Consider the following 20,200-nt stretch of genomic DNA (forward strand, 5'->3'; position numbering starts at 1 on the left):
GGTTTTTACCGATTTTCACCGAAAGATACCCAGATTTTGTAAAAGGAGCAGATCGGTTTAAACTGATTTTCATCCAGATTTTATGTTTCCACGGATCCAAAAGTTGTTCCTGTTCGTGTGAGGTTATGAAACAGTGTCCTCTTGTGGCGAAATTCGGCATGCTGGATGGCTTTGAAAAATAAAAACCGAAAACGCCGAGCCTTGATCATAAATTAACCACAACCTCAACAGCTATGCAAAGGACAGAATTTGGGATGGTGTGTGTGTGGGTGATATTCTTTCATACCCTATGCAATTTACATTAAGACAGCTACAAACCTCCAGGAAGAAGCAGATCAGGAAGTTCAGGGCCGCCAGGGCAACCAGCAGCATTTTGAAGTTCATATCGGAGATGTCATACAGTTGTAACAGTCGAATGAGGGCCGGACCGGGATACAGGACCAGCCAACTCATCAGAGCAAACACCACCAAGAGGATACAGACAAACAGCACTGGGAGAACAGGAGAAGATGTTATCAGCTTTCAGTAGGTCCACACTCTTCACCAGTTTTTAACAGAAGGAGAAAAATTATCTTCAAACCAGTCTCCTACGAAAGTAGAAATCTGAGAAACCAGCCTGACGTAACATGCACTAATGCACCATTCCTCCTGAGGTCTGAAACATGCCCCTTAATGGCGGTCCTGCTGAGTTTCTAAAGGAGGGCGCTGACAGTCACAGCATTTCATTTCATCGAACAGAAATGGGAAAACAAAACGAAAAGTTTTGGTCACAGAGTTTCATGAACTAAAAATTAAAGAAGTCCAGAATTTTATACACACGGCTTTGAACCAATCTGACCCACGATATGCTGACAAGCTCTTCTTCTTTCGGTTTGTTCCCCATTTCTCAGGGGTCGCCACAGCGGATTGTGTTGTTTTGTTTGTTCCCCCCCCCCTTTTTCTCCCCAATTGTACCCGGCCAATTACCCCACTCTTCCGAGCCGTCCCGGTCGTTCCTCCCCTCTGCTGATCCGGGGAGGGCTGGCACAAGGAGGAGTTTCGCGAGGAGTTTCGTGAGGAGTTTCGCCAGGGAGACATAGTGCGTGGCAGGATCACGCTATTCCCCCCCAGTTCCCCCTCCCCCCTGAACAGGCACCCTGGCCAACCAGAGGAGGTGCTAGCGCAGCGACCAGGACACATACCCACATCCGGCTTCCCACCCGCAGACACGGCCAATTGTGTCTGTAGGGACGCCCGACCAATCCAGAGGTAACACAGGGATTCGAACTGGCGATCCCCGTGTTGGTAGCCAACGGAATAGACAGCTATGCCACCTGGACGCCCTCGATTTGGCAAAATTTTGCGTCGGATGCCCTTCCTGACATAACCCCTGACCCTATGGACGGGGCACAGGTAAAGCGCTGGATGCCATCCCGGTATTCATGGACTTGTGTCCATGTGGGCACAATATGCTGACAATAAAGAAAAGAAACTACTGAAAAAAAAACCACACACACATTGGAAGTGAAACTCCCATTTATCAGTAAGGACTGTTCATCAGAGTGGTCTGGTATCTGATTTTATCTCCTTAACACCACCTGCTTTCTTAAATCCCACAAAATGGCACGTCTACAAACTTCAACCCCTTTTAAACCTCATACAGAAGTTGTCTCCATTCAAATTACCGTGTCATGGATCAGAATTACATTTGTGATACACGTCTGGTTTTAGGACAAGGCAGGGCGAAGACACTGTCTCCATTAAATAAAGATATTCAAGGTTTGGGTAAAAGGTTCATCAATTTAATCACTTTGATCTGAATAATAATAACAATAATAATAACAATAACAACATCTATGAACATTGTTCCCCACACATCTGAAAACACTACAGAAAGCGAATAAAGGCAGTTAACAAGAAACAAAAACGAGTGCAAATCTCCAGCAGTCAACTACTGCACAGGATGAGAGCGGTTACTAGGACTTCCTCCAGGAAGTCAGACCTCCTCCGATATCCTTTTGATTTGCTTATCACAAGACTTTACTCACTGGAGGGAAGCAAAAACTGCATTTTGTTTCTAGCCTTGGAAGACAAAAGAGGTTTTTCCTAATACACCAAATCATCCCAGGCCAGGAAATAGTGACGCCGTGACACCCATTGAGCATGCGTGGGTTTTCCTTTTATTTCCCAAAGACAGATCTGTGACCTGAGTAAATGCACGGTGCGACAGGGACAGGTGATTTCTGGCTACTTACCGTTGTGGTACAGAGGTTTTTTGTAAGGGTAGCCTTTGGTGACCACCACGGCCATGATGATGTACTGGTAGCCAGACAGGGCGAACACACACGTGTCCTCCAGGTTGGGCAGATTAGCCGCTCCAGACTGCGTTGAGTTTAGTGGAAAATACCTAAAGAGAGAGAGAGGCGAGGAATGAACGACACGCAGGGGAAATCTTGTATGTCTACCGCAGAAAGACGCGCCAAGAAATGAAACGAACAGCAAATATTACAGCAATGGTAGGAAAGATTATCAACTTCATCTGCTTCTATCTCCGTCACACTTCACCTACGAACTTTGCAAAATGCAAATAGGTCCCTGCCAGGAAAATGCCATCATCCAATTTTGTAGATATAGCGTCTGTCAGCACACAGTCATCAATATTTTTTTTGGGGGGGTCCCCCCCCCAATTGTATCCGGCCAATTACCTCACTCTTTCGAGCTGCCCTGGTCGCTGCTCCACCCCCTCTGCTGATCCGGGGAGGGCTGCAGACTACCACATGCCTCCTCCAATATATGTGGAGTCGCCAGCTGCTTCTTTTCACCTGACAGTGAGGAGTTTCACCAGGGGGACGTAGTGCGTAGGAGGATCACCCTATTCCCCCCCCCCCCCCAAACAGGCGCCCTGACCAACCAGCGGAGGCGCAAGTGCAGCGACCAGGACACATACCCACATTTGGCTTACCACCCGCAGACACGGCCAATTGTGTCTGTAGGGACGCCCGACCAAGCCGGAGGTAATACGGGGATTCGAACTGGCGATCCCCTTGTTGGTAGGCAACAGAATAGACCGCTACACTGACAGGAGAGGCCAGGGAGGACGCTCTGCCGCGCTTCAGTGCTGAAAACACTCAGTAGGATTTTTTTTTTCCAACTGATGGTCTGGCAAACAGAGTTTCATTTCATGGCCATGACAACAAAGGCAAAAAAAAAAATCGACAGGTTGTTTCTGTCACACGGTTTCCTTCTGACTGAGTTCCTACTACATTGACCCCATTTAATTTTACCATAAAAGTACCATAAAAATATACAAAGCGTGTCTGACCAGTCTTGTGACATGGTGATGAAGAGAGCAGCCACTTGGCCCAGGATGATCATGGAGGTGTGCAGGAACAGGCTCCCCAGGACAGGCAAGGCCAGCAGGCTGGCCGGGGGTCTGCGGGGATGGAGCTCCGTGCTGGGGCCCCCTTTCCCCATCACAATCGCCAAGAGTGTTACGAGGACCAAATCGAAGTAAAGGAACTGTAGGTCTCCCAGATTGGTCTTCACCTGGGCGGAGACGGGAGAAAGCAGGGAGTCGCTGTGAGCTGCTGCAGGGACAGCGGTGGGTGATGAAAATGTAATCTCAAGAGCCGATCAGACACAAAACCCTGGCTGGGCTGTAGCTGCACAGAGTGTATCTACGTGGCTCAGACAGCTTGGCAAGTAAGTTTATACGTAAGAAAAATTGGCATTTGCATTTTACAATTTGCAATAAGTGACAAATGGTTGTGCTGATGAGAAGAAATGACCTGCCAGAGAAGGTAACAATATGGCTTCTTAAAATCTAATCTGCTATCTCCGTCCCGGTTGCAAGAAAAATAAACTGTTGTGCATGTAGCCAATCCACCAGTTTTCTTGTTAGGCAACACAGGAAGTAATTAAATGGGGAGAAAAGGCAGCAGTTTGAGGTATCTGTCATCATACTAAACAGCAGTAATGTAAAGGATGGGATGTGTTAAACTTGGGGGTGTATATGTCACAAAAGGTCACACATCTGAGTGACATGAAACTTGGCCTGTGGGATTGGGTGCTGTCAGGCCGCCAATATCTGTGGGCGTGCCCACATGCTGTTGGGAGGCCCCTGCGCTTGTCTGCTGAGACCCCCCCCCCCACCAGTGTGATACCCCAAAATCTGGTCCTTACTGAATGCAATATCACCTCTGGCCAGCAGATGCTGCGGTTAGAAATAATGGAATAATTTTTTTTTTGTTTTTATGACTTTCCAGTGAGGCTGGGGGGTTTCCTTTGTTAGGTGGTCCAACACTTGACTGCAATACCCAAAAAAGTGCATTATGGAACTGAAGGAAACTTGGGATATTTAGATGGGGCAAAAGTTTTAAACATGGAAAGTTCGAGTCAATTTTTCTCGAGCTAAACTGAAAGTTTCTAAATTTTCCATGCAAACTCTTAAAAAATCTTTGAATGTTTTATTTGCAATAATTTGTTTATTTATTCATGGAAACATTTCTACTTTGTGGAAAAACAGTCAATTCACCTGGTATATTCTCTCAAAAATGCTAATTACACAGAATAATAATTTCAAGGGCCCTGCGATGGCCTGGCGTCCTGTCCAGGGTGTTTCCCCGCCTCCCGCCCAATGACTGCTGGGACAGGCTCCAGCATTCCCACAACCCTGAGAGCAGGATAAGTGGTTTGGATGATGGATAAGTTCAAGAGACAACTTTTGCTGTGGACAGTAAAGCCATTGTACTACATCCTAGAGCAGGGGTGGGCAGTCTTATCCAGCAAGGGCCAGTGTGGGTGAAGGTTTTTGTTCTAACCAAGCAGTTACACACCTGATCCCACTAATCAACCAGTAGAGTCTTTGCTGAGGAACTTGATTAGGAGACACAGGCGTGTAACTGCTTGGTTGGAACAAAAACCTGCACCCACACCGGCCCTTTCTGGATAAGACTGCCCACCCCTGTGCTAGAGCATGCAAGTGGTGTTTGACTGCAAATACAACAAAAAGGAGTGAACCATCATTTCTCAACCACAGGTCGCCTCCAAGGTCACTTTATAGTTAGGTAGTAAATTCAGCATCACAGCGGCAGACCACGGGGGCCGCGTCAGAATAACTGCATCCAATCTCTCAAATTCCTGGATAGTCGACCAGCCACCAACACAGATTTGAGTTGCCTGGTAATTTTTTCCACTCAGATGGTTTCTAACCATCTGAGGGAAGCTCATCCAGGATCTTGGCTGTATCTCCACATTATAAAGAAATTCAGCAGGCAAATGCTCATCTTCGACACACACTGGGCTGCTGGAAACACTTCCTTTTTGCAGATGAATCCCAGTTTGGGCGGGAATGGGCTGGGAAATTACACCTATTTTGTCAGGTGAGTGAATATGATAGATTGTTATGATCAGTAGAGGCAGACAGACAATGGAATTAAGTAATGGAAAAGGGGTTTATTGGAAGTGATGTTGGTAAGCCAGTAGGGGGCAGTCTTCCCTCTGGTCTTATAATGAAAACAACAAATACCAAATCCCAGCGCAGTGACGGGGACACTGTGCTGTAGGAGATGCCGTCCTTCGGATGAGACGTAAAACTGAGGTCCTGACTCACTGTGGTCATTAAAGCTCCCACGGCACTTATCACAAAGAGTAGGTGCTCTCCCGGTGTCCTGGCAAAATTCCCAACCTGGCTCTCTCCATCTGGCCACCTAATCATCCTGCCATTTAATTGGCTCAATGATTCCTCCCTCTCCACCTCAAGCTGATGTGTGGTGAGCATTCTGGCGCAAAATGGCTGCCGTGCTGCACATTGGTGGTGGTTGAAGTGAGTTCCCCCCTTCAATGTGAAGCGCTTCGAGTATCTAGAAAAGGGCTATATAAATGTAATGATTATTCTTGTAGGAGTAAAGGGGAATGAGAATGGCAGGCAAGGCAGAAAGTAGAGAGACGACGACAGAGCTGGACTGAGTTGAATGGTGGATGGCAAAGCCAAACTGAGCAGGACAGACAGACGAGGAAGTGAGCGTGGCTGGATAAGTGAGACAGGCAGGCAGGGGAACCGGAGTAGTGATCTTGGAAGCACAAGGAGACACGGTAAATACGGGTAACGCAAACAACACTGGGAGTAACTCCGACTATACAGTTGCAGAGTGGCCGAGAACGAGAAACTGCCACTGGAGCTGAAACAAAGATCTGGACACGAGTGGATAGAAAAGTGTGGAGCTGATGGAAGGCAGGCACGCACCCTGGGCAGGTAAGCTGAATGAGCCTCAAATCAGAAGGGAGCCCGAGAGTGCCAGGGAAGGAAGCCACGCCCACAACAGTGACAGTACATCATGGTAAAGATTAGGGCTGCCCCCGACCAAAGATCTACCCAGTGAACGAGCAGCTGTAAGTTCAAGCCATTTGTCAACTATTCGTTGCCTGTTCATGGTATTAATTTAATTATTTAAATATATGTTTTTTTGGGGTATAAGAAAATGGTTCGAGTTCGGGGGCTGAGAAAGAATGCAAAAGTAACATTTTTAACACTGTGCCACATTACATAGAAATACAAAACCGTAATATCCATCCATCCATCATCCAAACCGCTCGCTCTCAGGGTCGCGGGGATGCTGGAGCCTATCCCAGCAGTCATACACCCCGGACAGGCCGCCAGGCCATCACAGGGCCCCAAATGAGCCACTGTATGAGCAAACTTGCCTGGTGGAAAAAAAAAAAGAGCTTGACCTTAAATTAGTGGAAGAAACAACAACGAGCAAAGCAGTGATATTTGACAGCACTTTACAGTAAACACAACACATTTACAGCACATCTACAAAGGAAATAACCTTGTGATGTTCTCTGTGGTAACTGTAGCCTAAAGTGAAAGTCTGAAACCGCAACCGCATCGCTGCACCAGGTGTGCAGCTGCCAGCACAGAGCCTATGAAAGGCTGGCGTGTTGACGACACAACTGAAAAACAAGCATCTCATCTCATCTCAACTTCCGCCGCTTTTCCGGGGTCGGGTCGCGGTTAAAAAGGAGCCTATTGAATAAAATACACAAAGAGAAACCGTAGCCCGCTTATTAACCACACGCCAGAAGAAGTGGGGGACGCCCCCAACGCGGAAAAGAAGGGTTCCAACGTGTTTCACCTCCCGGAGCCGTGGCAGTTAAAGATGGGGCGCTCTGCTCTGCCGTTGCTCCCCGTCGCCCGAGCTTAACAGCGGAAACCATGGCGGTGAAGACATGAAGACATGCTGTGTGCCGTCAACAGGACAAATGGGGAGGGAGTCTCTAACGAACGAGTCTTAGTGTACAAGCGTCTGCCATGAACACGTTCTCTAGACAGGAAAACCATAATAATAATAATTATAATAATAATGAGCCCTTAAATGTTATAAGAGCACGCATGAAGCGAGCCGCCTGTTAACGACACCGGTGGAAGAGGTAATGAATAACGGTTCTGATGTGTCAGAACAACCAGCGAGGGGGCAGAACATTTCGTTAATTTATTAGGAACCATAGGAACCAGCCGTGTATCATGTCCCTGACTGACTGAGTGTCACCGCTCCCTGTTTCTTTATTTCAAATTAAAAGCATTCACACGTTTCATGCAGGGTTTTTTAAGCGTTTCATATAGTTTTTTTCTGCAACTAAGTGAACAATGAAATAGTGGTCGGCTAAGACTTTTCTCATCGACTAATAATTGGTTGACTATTTGGGGGCAGCCCTGATAAAAAAATATATAAACATGACATAAAACAGACATGAACTACAGACAGCCGACATACACATTTCACTGACGGCAATTTAAATGTAAATGGTAATTGTAAATGGATTACATTTACTATATAGCCCTTTTCTAGTCTACCGACCAATCAGAGTGTTTTACAATGTATGCCTCACATTCACACACACATTCATACACACATTCAGTGATGTGCAGTCAGGGGAGGCAGGGTAGGCAGTGCCTCACCCAGGCTAATAAGAAAAAAAATGAAATATCATGATAGTTACAAAACATATTCATTTTTTAACTTTAATTTGTTAAGATTGTTGTAAAAAAATAATTTAAAAAATCATGTAAAATTTGTTGTTTTATCAATAAAAGGCATGCCCTATTCAGGATGGCTTGCTCCCAAAGCTAGCGTTCGTGAACGCAGGCTGCTGAGGCAGAGTCTGCTTGTGCCTCTCTTGGGCACAAATAAATACAGTTCACTGCCTACCCAGCCATGGACCTCACTGCACCTTACTGCACACATTCACACACTGATGGTGGAGGCTGCCATGCAAGGCCCCAACCTGTCCATCAGAAGCAGTTAGGGGTTCAGTGTCTTGCTCAAGTACACTTAGACATGCTCTCTGGAGGAGCCGGGGATCGAACCAGGAACCATTCGATTACTAGACGACAACCCGCTCTACCTCCTGAGCCATGCCATGCCACCCCCCCCCTCAAAAAAAGTACGCTGATGTTCTGATAAGATCATGAGGCCCATTGTCCTGCCATTCATTTACCAACATCACCTCATCTTTCAGCATTACAACTTACCCTTTCTTCCCAAAGATCTTCCTACGCTGTTCCTAGAAACTTATAAGTCCCCAAGAATGCAGGGCATGGAAGACCGGGAATGTTATAACACTCCCGGTCTTCCATGCCCCGCATTCTCACTGGATACGTCACTCACTGGGAATGTTTGGGACGCCACATATATATATATATGTGTGTGTGTGTGTGTGTGTGTGTGTGTGTGTGTGTGTGTGTGTGTGTGTGTGTGTACAATAGCATTTCCAGGTACCATTGAAAACAGGTAAGGAAACATCCATTGATTATGATCCAAAATGCAATGAACTCTTTGTGAAGGAGATGTGTAACATTTCCTAAGACATGTCTTGATGTGTACTCCATAATCCAGGCAAGAACATCCCAGGAAGTTGAATCAGTTCATCCGGACACAACGTTTATTGGGAGAAACGTTTCATCACTCATCTAAGTGACCCATCCAGTCGGTGGGCTCTTACCCAGAAAGGGCCGGTGTGGGTGCAGGTTTTTGTTCCAACCAAACAGTTATACACCTGATCCCACTAACCAACCAGTAGGGTCTTTGCTGGGGAACCTGATTAGGAGACACAGGTGTGTAACTGCTTGCTCGGAACAAAAACCTTCACCCACACTGGCCCTTTCTGGATAAGCCTGCCCCCCCCCCCCCGGAAGGGACTGCAGGTATTCCCCAACCTAAACAGCCCAGCTGCATAACGACCGAAACCAACGATCGGTTTCATATGCAAATTGCATATGCACATCATTAACTAGAGTTACAATGGCCATGTGTTTCCAAGACAAATTGGCACACCGTTTGATCCACCACACTTGTTTTAAAGTAACCATGACCACTAGAAGCCTTCCTGTCTCTACAGTTATGTAAAGTCTGTAGATTAGTGTAGTTTATGTCAACTGACTGCGTTCTTTAACTGAACAGCAACTCGGTTCCTTCGAATTCAGTACGTGTTGCTTTTGTAATATCGTTGTGTTTCTAAGGATAAGCAGAAACCCGAGGACGGGGCAGAGACAGAGTGTGTAAAAGTGAGTGTGCGATGGAGCCCACCGCTACTCACTGTGTAGAGAATGAGGACAGAGCTGAACTGGATGAGGCTGTACAGGGCCATGTATCTGAAGAGACTGAAGGAGGTGACCAGAGAGCACCTGCCTTCTCTGAACAGAAAAGATAAGAAAAAAAAAAACCTGGATTAACTTGGTTCCCACAGAGGGCACAAATACATTTCAAATTTTACAGACCCATAAGCTGTCTTATAAAAGTTCCATTCCAGTGACTTTAATTCATTTGAAGACTGCTTAGAAAACGCCTTGAACTTGCAGTAACGGATACAGACGCTTCTGCTACTGTTTCCACCGAAGCAATAGATGCACTAACCTTTATCAGATCCCACCACCCTCTCAAGAACCATGAGCACGTTTGTTTTTTTTGGGAGGGGGGATTTCCCCCCCTTTTTGTACCCGGACAATTACCCCACTCTTCCGAGCCATCCCGGTCACTACGCCACCCCCTCTGTCGATCCGGGGAGGGCTGCAGACTACCACATGCCTCCTCCAATACATGTGGACTTGTCAGCCGCTTCTTTTCACCTGACAGTGAGGAGTTTCACCAGGGGGACGTAGCGCGTGGGAGGGTCACGCTATTCCCCCCTGTTCCCCCTCCCCCCCGAAAAGGCGCCCCGACCAACCAGAGGAGGCGCTAGTGCAGCGACCAGGACACATACCCCCATCCGGCTTCCCACCCGCAGACACAGCCAATTGTGTCAATAGAGACGCCTGACCAAGCTGGAGGTAACACGGGGATTTGAACCAGCAATCCGCCTGTTGGTAGGCCACAAATAGGCCGCTACGCTACCCGGATACTCCCCTACACAGTAGGTATTTGATTAAGAAGTTCACTTCCTGTCATACACTGGAAGGGAACACATGAAAATCGTCAACACAGCTCATCTAACATAAACTATACACACACACACACACACACACACACACACACACACACACACACATATATATATATATATATATATATATATATATATATATAGTACTATTGTGGCAATGTTGAGGGTGTGTAATGGTTTGATTTTCTCTGCGTTTCATTTCAAATTGACATGTGCAATCCCTTGTTCTAACAAGACGCCACCAGCATGACCGCGATGCCAGTTAGGGAGGATGCAGACTTTCATGTGTGTCCAGTGATACACAGAGGGTGGGTATTATGGTGGAGAATACCATGTAGGCTACCTTGATGGGACTTAACTGGTAAAGAATTTGTTTATCAAGTAAAGGACCAGTGTGTAGGATGTAGTGGCATCTAATGGTGAGGAGGTTGCAGATTGCAACCAACTGAATACCCCGACACTCACCCCTCCCTTTCCAATCGTGTAGGAGAACCTACAGTGGCCTTCGGGTACCAGTAGCTACTTCCAAAATTATGTCATCATTCATCATCTACAACCGTGTCAAGTAGCCATAATATGTCAAGTGATGAGGTTCCAAAATTAAGTTTAGTCTTTAAAATTTGTCAACATTTGGGTTCTCAAACTTCTCAACACAAAATGGTTAGCCAGCATCAGCAACCACTTCCATTTCTTCTTCTTCATCTTCCAACCGGGGCAGTGGCGCCAGCACCACCAAATTCAAACTGCCACTTCATCGTAAAAATGCGAAAGGCCCTCTCTCGAGCCCGTGCTTGGTTTGTCTGTTCAGGGCTACTGCAGAAACATGGCGGTGCAACACGGCAGGCTCTGTGGAAGAGGACCCGCTCCCTATGTAGCTATATGAAGGGCTCATTCTAAGCTAATAAAAACACACTGATTCATAGTTTCAGGTGATTATACACTAACGAAAACATCGATATGAATATTATATTCCATTTCAGTCAATAGAGCCCCCTAAATCCTACACACTGGTCCTATAACTCAACAACAGCACAAGCTGTGCCGCAACGAATGAGCCAAACAAAAGGGTGAAGCTATTTTTATTATATTTATATTTTCACATTTAGCAGTCACATTTTGTCCAGAGCAATTTAAGAGACTCAGCAACTGGAAGATATATTCGTGTCGACCTATAGACATCTTAAAAACTCTGAATAGTAATCATAATGGACGTAAATGGCTTAAATGCACTGTTTGTGTATGTGTGCACACTCACGTGCATGTTTACCTAATGAGCAGCGGTACACAGCTGATGTTGTCTGACTTGGAGGTGAAAGGGGAGGCTACGGAGGCCTCGGCTTCAGACAGCGACACCCCCACATCAGCGGCCCTCAGGGCCCCACAGTCGTTGGCTCCATCCCCACACATCCCCACACGGTAGCTACAATCAGAGGACAGGTTTGTCTGTAAGTACAGGTAATACAGCTCTGAAGGTTAATGACTGTCAAGTTCCTCCTCGCTACGGTGTGCCCACATGACCATAGTAGTGTGAAATACAGACTGCAGCTCTTCACTGGTACATGGATAATCAAGGGGATCATTTTTTTTAATGTATATAAAATATACACACACACACACACACACACACACACACACACACACACCGATCAACTAAACATGGAAACCACCTCAAAGAAGGTTGAATCGGTTCATCTGGATACAACGTTTATTGATAGATACGTTTCATCACTCAACTAAGTGACCTCTTCAGTCTAATTTGTATAATTCAGTCTAGTTTGGGCGGCATGGTGGCCCAGTTGTTAGTGCTGTCGTCTCACAGCAAGAAGGCCCTGGGTTCAAACCCCGGGGTAATCCAACCTTGGGGGTCATCCCAGGTCGTCCTCTGTGTGGAGTTTGCATGTTCTCCCCATGTCTGTGTGGGTTTTTTCCAGGTGGTCTGGTTTCCCTCCATCATCAAAAAGACATGCATGTTAGGGTTAATACTCCTGTCTGTGCCCCTGACCGAGGCAGGGCATGACAAACTGGAGGTGGTCCCCGGGCGCTGCACAGCAGCTGCCCACTGCTCCTAGCTACACCGCTAGGATGGGTTAAATGCAGAGCATGAATTTCCCCATGGGGACTAATGAAGTACATCAAAATAAAAAAAATAAAAATAAACTGACTGCAAGTATTCCCACCCTTATAAACAATACAGTTGCATAACAACTGAAACCAACGACCGGTTTCATATGCAAATATGAGTGTGACCATTAACTAGAGTTTCAATGACCATGTGTACTATTCACAGCAGATTTGGGAATGTTTGCAATCACAGCATTTTAAGATGGTGACAGATGTACTCTCAGGCTCTCCCTCAGTTCAGGGATGGTCATTCCTGCTTCACATAGATGGCCTCTTTGACTCCCTGTTCAAACCAGAGTTCCTCCCTATCAAGGATGTGCACATCCTCATCCTTGAAAGAGTGGCCACTGGCCTGTAGATGGGTGTAGACTGCGGAGTCCTGGTCTGATGTGTTAGCTCTCCTGTGTTGTGTCATCCTCTTCGCCAGCGTCTGTTTAGTTTCCCCAGTGTACAAGTCATGGCAATCCTCCCAGCACTTAACAGTGTACACTATATTGCCCTGTTTGTGCCAGGGGACCTGATCCTTGGGGTGGACCAACTTCTGGCGCAGCATGTTTTGGGGTTTGAAAGCAACTGAGATGCAGTGTTTGGATAATATGCGTCTCAACTTTTCCGACACTCCCGCCACATATGGAATCACCATGGTTTACGCTTAGGCAGCGGTTGTCCATCTCCTCTCTGCGATTGGCTGGTGCACCGTTTGGGCATCCTTCTGGCTTTGACAAACGCCCAGTCAGGAGAACCACATTTAACCAGGGCCTGTTTAATATGGGATTTCTCCCCTCCCCCAGCCACTGAGTTGGTGGGGACGTTGTCAGCTCGGTCCAGCAGCCTGAGACTGTACAAGCGAAAAGATGGGGGCTGAGGGTTATTGAGTGTCAGAGCCACTATCCACGATGAAACAAGGAACATCCACGAGTACATCAGAAAGAGGGCCCCCCAGGATGATCTGCTGAGTGAGTACCTCAAGCGGCAGAAGACAGAGTGGGGAGGAAGAAGAGGAGGTATCATGGAAGACCAAACTCCTCCATAGAATATGCCATCGACAGATAGAAGACGCAGCCGATATCGAGAAATCCTACCAGTGGCTAGAAAAGGCTGGACTGAAAGACAGCACAGAGGCTCTGATCATAGCAGCACAAGAACAGGCACTCAGCACCAGATCAATCGAGGCAGTGGTCTACCACACCAGACAAGACTCAAGATGCAGGCTGTGCAATGACACCCCTGAGACAGTCCAGCACTTGGTAGCAGGGTGTAAAATGCTAGCTGGGAAAGCATACACTGAAAGGCATAACCAAGTGGCTGGGATAGTGTACAGGAATGTCTGTACTGAATACAGACCGGAAGTCCCCAAGTCCAAATGGGAGACACTGCCAAAGGTGGTTGAGAATGGCAGAGCTAAGATCCTGTGGGGCTTCAGAGTTCTAGATTGACAAGCAGGTGCTGGCTAACCAACCAGACATTGTGCTGGTCGACAAGCAACAGAGGACAGCAGTAGTGATCAATATAGCGATCCCAACCAATGGCAACATCAGGAAGAAAGAGCCTGAGAAGCTAGAGAAATACCAAGGGCTCAACGAAGAACTAGATCGGATGTGGAAGGTGAAATCCATATTAGTCCCAGTGGTAATAGCAACACTAGGGGCTGTGACCCCCAAAATGGGAGAGTGGCTCCTGCAGATTCTAGGAACAACATCTGAGGTCTCTGTCCGGAAGAGTGTGGTCCTTGGAACAGCTAAGATATTGCGCAGAACCCTCGAACTCCCAGGCCTCTCGTAGAGGACCTGAGCTTGAGGAAGACAAACACCACCCGAAAAAGGGTGATAGGGAGATTTATGTTTTGCTTTCCATGTATTTTTCCTCTCAATTCCATATCTGCCAACTCTGGACCTCTATTCTTTTTTCAAGTCAGTCGTTCCTCTGTTGTCCCCCATTCATCCCAGTTTTTGCTGCAACTCACTTCAGTTTCTGAAGCTCCTTCACCAGCTGGGTCTTCTGCTCAGGGGCCATGCGTGCAAATACTGTGGCTCGCATCAACACCTGCATTAAGAACAACAACAAAAGCAATACCCATGTTTCCGTCCAGATGTTCATCTTATTCAAAAGGAACTTTTGAGAGAGCTAAAAACATTAACACACAAATCAGGTGTTTTTCCATTAGTTGGTTTACAGTAAATATTTTCCCCCCAATTTGGCATTTCCATTCAGCTTTTCTTAAATGCAGTTTTGAATTCCCACAATTTAGCTTGGTAGAAACATAGAAAGTGATTTCATCTGTGCAAAAAAAAAGAAAACCTAAGTTTTAAACATGTCAAAATCATTCCTCTGGTTCGAGGAAACTATCGTTATTATTGAACCATCATCCCTTCAACTCATGCCTCTAGTTGTGACGTAACGTGTTACGGTTAAATGCTTGACCGAGGTTTGCAGGTTGCCTTGTCATTTATTTTTCCACTATGGGATGGAACACAGAATCTTACTTTTGAAAGATATTCAGGAAAATGGTCACAGAGGGCGGAGAAAGACTTGCCGTTGACAGCTAAGTGATAGCTGGTACCACTCTGGTACAAACCCTGTGAAGGAGGAGGGGGGGGGAAACAAGTCAGTGGTGACGGCTGTCAAACTCCACCCTGGTCATGGTAAATAAATACCACAACATGTAGATGTACCTGCTAACATCTAGGCACCCCCTAGTTCAACTATCTTTGGCTGAATCTCTTGGTTAAAAGAAAATAATGGCACCTCTGAAGGGCACAAACTAAAATGTGACATTTCTGCACATTTTGATGATAAATTACACATTTAGTTGCTGAATTTAAAAGATAAAGAGTCAGGCTCTGTCATTCAGGACATGGTAACACAATCTTTGGCAAAAAAAACAAAACCTAATAAAACATGAAAAGAAAAAGCTTGAAAATGTTTCCTGTAACAGAATAGGAGTCTTTCTTGAAGAGTCACTAATCCCGAGACCATTTTAATGAGTTTGCTGACATCTACTGATTAAACACGTGTAAAGGTTAAAAACATGGCAGGCTGGTCTTGGTAATCCAGCCATCCATTATCCAAAGCACTTATCCTGCTCTCAGGTCACGGGGATGCTGGAGCCTATCCCAGCAGTCATTGGGCAGCAGGCGGGGAGACACCCTGGACAGGCCGCCAGGCCATCTCACAGGGCCCACACACACTTGCTTGCTTGCTGGTTGTCCATCGTGCCCGATGATGACCATCTTCTTCTATTTGTGGGTCCTTTGAGGACTCAGATAGCAGAAGATACCTGCGCAGAGATGGTTTTTCAAAGTGGCATGGGCGGTGCGCTTCTCCCAACGCCACTTGACTTGATTGTAGAGGAGATGGTTCCGATGGCAAGGGGGATCCCTAGACGACCGGCACCTCCACACAACTGCAGGGGGCTGCCGGAAATCCAGTTTTTCGGAAACCACCTCGAAGCGTACCGCCACAGCTTGCTTTTCTGTTGAGGTAAGCTCCCTTAGCCTTATGTCTCCCCAGACTCACCCACAAGGCAGCGGGGCAGTGGTTGATAGGTGCCAGGGCATGTCCACCAGGGTGGGCCTGCACACCATATCTCTGGGGCCCACTGCTGCTCCGAGATCCCCTGCCAAGTTAGCCTGGGGCCGCAAGACCCCAGTTACCACGTGTGGCCACGGGGAGGCCTGGCAGGAGTCTTGGTGAAGGAGAGGCTATGTACTGGCAAGGGAAGGCTTACACGCTAGGACGCTTCCCTATTCGCCACAAAGGCTAGCCAGCGGCAGCAAGCTAAGGGCAGGAAGGACACAAGCGGGTTGGAAGAACACATGCACCTTCCCTCCAACTACACACTGCTGCACTAGACGCATCACAACACCCTGTGTGTATGCACACACACACACACACACACACACACACACACACACACACACACACACACACACACACACACACACACACACACACACACACACACACACACTCATACCTCGGGACAATTTAGTACAGCCGATTCACCTGACCTACATGTCTTTTTTTTCTTTTTTTATTTCCCCCCCCATTTTTTTCCCCAACTGTACCCAGCCAATTACCCCACTCTTCTGAGTTGTCCCGGTTGTTGGTCCACCCCCTCTGCCAATCTGGGGAGGGCTGCAGACTACCACGTCTCCTCCGATACATGTGGAGTCGCCAGCCGCTTCTTTTCACCTGACAGTGAGGAGTTTCGCCAGGGGGACGTAGCGCGTGGGAGGATCAAGCTATTCCCCCTCCCCCCGAACAGGCACCCCAACCGACCAGAGGAGGCGCTAGTGCAGCGACCAGGACACACCCACATCCTGCTTCCCACCTGCAGACATGCCCAATTGTGTCTTTAGGGACGCCCGACCAAGCCGGAGGTAACGTGGGGATTCAAACCGACGATCCCCATGTTGGTAAGCAATGGAATAGACCGCTACACTACCCGGACGCCCCGACCTACATGTCTTTGGACTGTGGGAGGAAACCGGAGCACCCGGAGGAAACCCACGCAGACACGGGGAGAACATGCAAACTCCACACCCCCAAGGCTGGACTACCCTGGGGCTCGAACCCAGAACCTTCTTGCTACGAGGCAACTGCACTAACCACTGTGACACCTTGCCGCCCTTGGTCTTGGTATTCTGTGATGTAAACATAGCAAGATAAACAGGTGCAGATAATAACATTAATGGCTCTGTTGGCTGTAGGTGTGCTAAAGAACCATCATTGACAATGCTATTAGTGTTGTCTGTCAATGCTGGTACACCTAAATCAGACAGAGCCATTATTAATGTTATTATGTGCAGCTGTGTTTATCCTGCCATGCTAACGTCACAGAGTAACAGGACCAGTCTTGCATGTATTAACCTTTACATTGGTTTTAACCTGTAGATGTCAGCAAACCCACTAAAATGCTCCCCGTTCTCAACAACCATGGACTCTATGACTGAACGAAGACCTCATTAGAAGAGCTCACTCAGTTGAGTGCAGATTTTATAAGATATAATGAAGAATATGAGGGGGACGCCAATCAATCGGTAGGATGTTGTTGGAATTTGGGCAAGGATATTGCCTAACAGCCCACGTATGTGTTCTAGCAGGCCGTTTAAGGCCTTAAAATTGAGCATTAAAATTTTAAAATCAATTTGAAATATAACTGACGCCCAGACTTTGCCGTGACCATGGCAGCTGGGATTGCAGCCAGGCGAAGGCATCATCATGCCAGGTGTGCCCGTCAGACACCGGAGTAGTGATACACTGTTATACAACACAGTGCTGCTCACACAAAGATGATCCATGTGGACAAATCATAAGAAGGAAACCATTTCTGTGACCTCATCACTTAATAATGAATCGTCTCGGTGACTGTGAACACGATTAGGCAGACTCTTTTCACATCATGCTGAATTTTGTGAATTTCCAAAGTAGTTGAATAGAGTTATTGGATTTATTTTTAGTAGAAGCAGAGGTAAAGGTCTATGCTTTATTGAAGACATCTGTTCAAATGAAGTATGATGATAGTTATGATCTCCTCAACCAACCAACCAACCCAAAACAGCCGATGTCACTCCGCTGTTCATATCCCTCCACTGACTCCCAGTTACTGCCCGCGTCAAATTCAAAACCTTGATGCTCACTTACAAAACAACAGCTAAAACAGCTCCCGCCTACCCGAACTCCCTCATTCAGGTCTACACTCAGTCCTGCTCACTATGTTCTGCCAATGAAAGGCATCTGGCACTTCCGCCCCAACGGTGCCCTAAACCACTAGCCAGACTCTTCTGTTCTGTAGTTCCCTGGTGGCTGAACGAGTTACAAAACCCCATTCGATCCGCTGAGTCCATCTTTAAGAAGACGCTGAAGACCCAGCTCTTTCTCGAACACCTCCACACCTGATGGGATTAACATGAAAAAAAAATTCACTTCTATGCACCCTATGCGTTGCCTTTGTGCACTGCCTATTGACACCTATGTTCTATCAGACCTGAACCTAGTTTTTTGGCACTTGCTTGCATTGTTGCCTCCTGACTAGATCCTTGCTTATGTTGTATTAACTCTCAGATGAAAACATATGAAAATGCATGTCCTTTTTTTTGTTTTTTACATCTGCTAAATGAAATTGTAAATATAGTGTAATGATAGAGTATAAAGTATGATGATAGTTATGATAATGTCCAAAAAGAGCGCCATCGTTTTTCAGACCACTCATCAAAAATAGATGTACAAAGTGGGTTACAAGATAAGAAGATTAAAAACAAATGTCGAAAAATAAAGAGAAATAGAAACGAAAGAGCAAAATGACAAATATAAAATGAAGAATAATCAGTTGAAAAATAGGATTTATTACTGAAATAATTCTGAATAACTAAAGGAGTGCACTCAGTATAGTGCAGATCTCCGCCAGGCATACATATCTGCCCTTCTCCGGTATTTGGACTTGGTTTAAACCCTTTTTTCACCTACCGGGAGAAGGGAAATACACGCAGAGATCAGGCAATCATAAATTCAAAGGCCTTAATAAAAGAGGTCAAATGTGTTTCACCGTCGTGGTTTTCATGATAAATGAATGAAGGCGAATGGCCCTGCTGTTTGACTTTCATTCATAGAACAGAACAGAAAAGAATAGAACAGCAAGAAAACATAGCTCAACCACGGGAAATGTTGTATTGTAGCTACTGACATGATTTCCAGCTGTGACTGTTATTGATCCTACCCGTGAAATTTTGCAAGATTTTGACATTTTTTTTATAGCGGCGTTTTAACATTGGAGACTACAGCACTTCTGCGTGGCGGCGAGTCTTACATGCTCACAGTTGACTCAGATTAGGCAGCAACAGACAGCAGCGTTGGCCGAGCAAGCTAGAGAGTGAATGAAGAGAGGGAGCTGCGATGGTGAGAACAAACGTTTTCCAAAGGTTTTTAACTACCGCAAACAGAGGTTCTTTATCACACAGACATAGCTGCACACAACATTTCAGGCTTGGCCATGAACGCATGCACGCGCACACACACAATCCCCTCCGGGATAATAATGTCTTATTAATGCTGTTAAATGACTTTGTGTTTAACGTTTGAGCATGTAAATTTAAGGCATTTCAGTCCATCAAGACCTTCGTATATTAGAACAATCTAAACTCTTTATTAAAACTGTAAAGTGGCCATTCTGAAAATCCTAAGATTATAAGAGTTTATCGTAGAAATTAAAGCTGCATAATCCAATGATATGCAATTATCCATGCAATAATAATCCACATCAGTGAGGGCCATGCAATCCACATCAGTGAAGGGCTGTGGAATATAATACTGTCTTTTTGTACCAGCACAGATGAAACAGTCAAAGATTAAGACAGTGAAGGAAAGTCATTATATAAAGGCTAATTGAGCCTCAAGACCTGCTTCTCAAAATTAACTATGCATGGCCCCCACACTCACTTAATATGACCCCTATGACGGGGTCGAGTAGCTCTCATGCCCTGTATGAAAACGTTAAGGTTTCTGGTTCACTCTGTCCCTGCCAGATTAAACATCATTAGACTTCAGTAGCATAGAAGAGCTGTGCACCAGACTACAAGATATATACCGTTTTTGGACGATTTGGACTATTTTTTGAATATTCTAGCAGCCAGCCTTTTCACAAGGACTCAGGATTGAGAGC

General features: G+C 46.3%; 1 protein-coding gene across 3 annotated transcripts in view; it reads right to left on the minus strand.

Moving 5' to 3' along the window:
- atp13a2 (ATPase cation transporting 13A2) overlaps positions 1-20,200 on the minus strand; it is a 60,574-nt gene that overhangs the window by 414 nt on the left and 39,960 nt on the right. For 2 of the 3 annotated variants that reach the window (XM_056273011.1, XM_056273010.1), the window contains exons 22-28: positions 15,024-15,116; positions 14,504-14,583; positions 11,687-11,839; positions 9,577-9,673; positions 3,302-3,525; positions 2,235-2,386; positions 319-491 (exon numbers count right to left, since the gene is read on the minus strand). In XM_056273011.1, the coding sequence (XP_056128986.1) occupies positions 319-491; positions 2,235-2,386; positions 3,302-3,525; positions 9,577-9,673; positions 11,687-11,839; positions 14,504-14,583; positions 15,024-15,116 (972 nt within the window). The remainder of the gene's footprint in view (positions 1-318; positions 492-2,234; positions 2,387-3,301; positions 3,526-9,576; positions 9,674-11,686; positions 11,840-14,503; positions 14,584-15,023; positions 15,117-20,200) is intronic. The other variant, XM_056273012.1, reaches the window with a different exon arrangement.

This window comes from Lampris incognitus, chromosome 2 (assembly GCF_029633865.1).
Source record: "Lampris incognitus isolate fLamInc1 chromosome 2, fLamInc1.hap2, whole genome shotgun sequence".
In the NCBI taxonomy this organism is placed as follows: domain Eukaryota; kingdom Metazoa; phylum Chordata; class Actinopteri; order Lampriformes; family Lampridae; genus Lampris; species Lampris incognitus.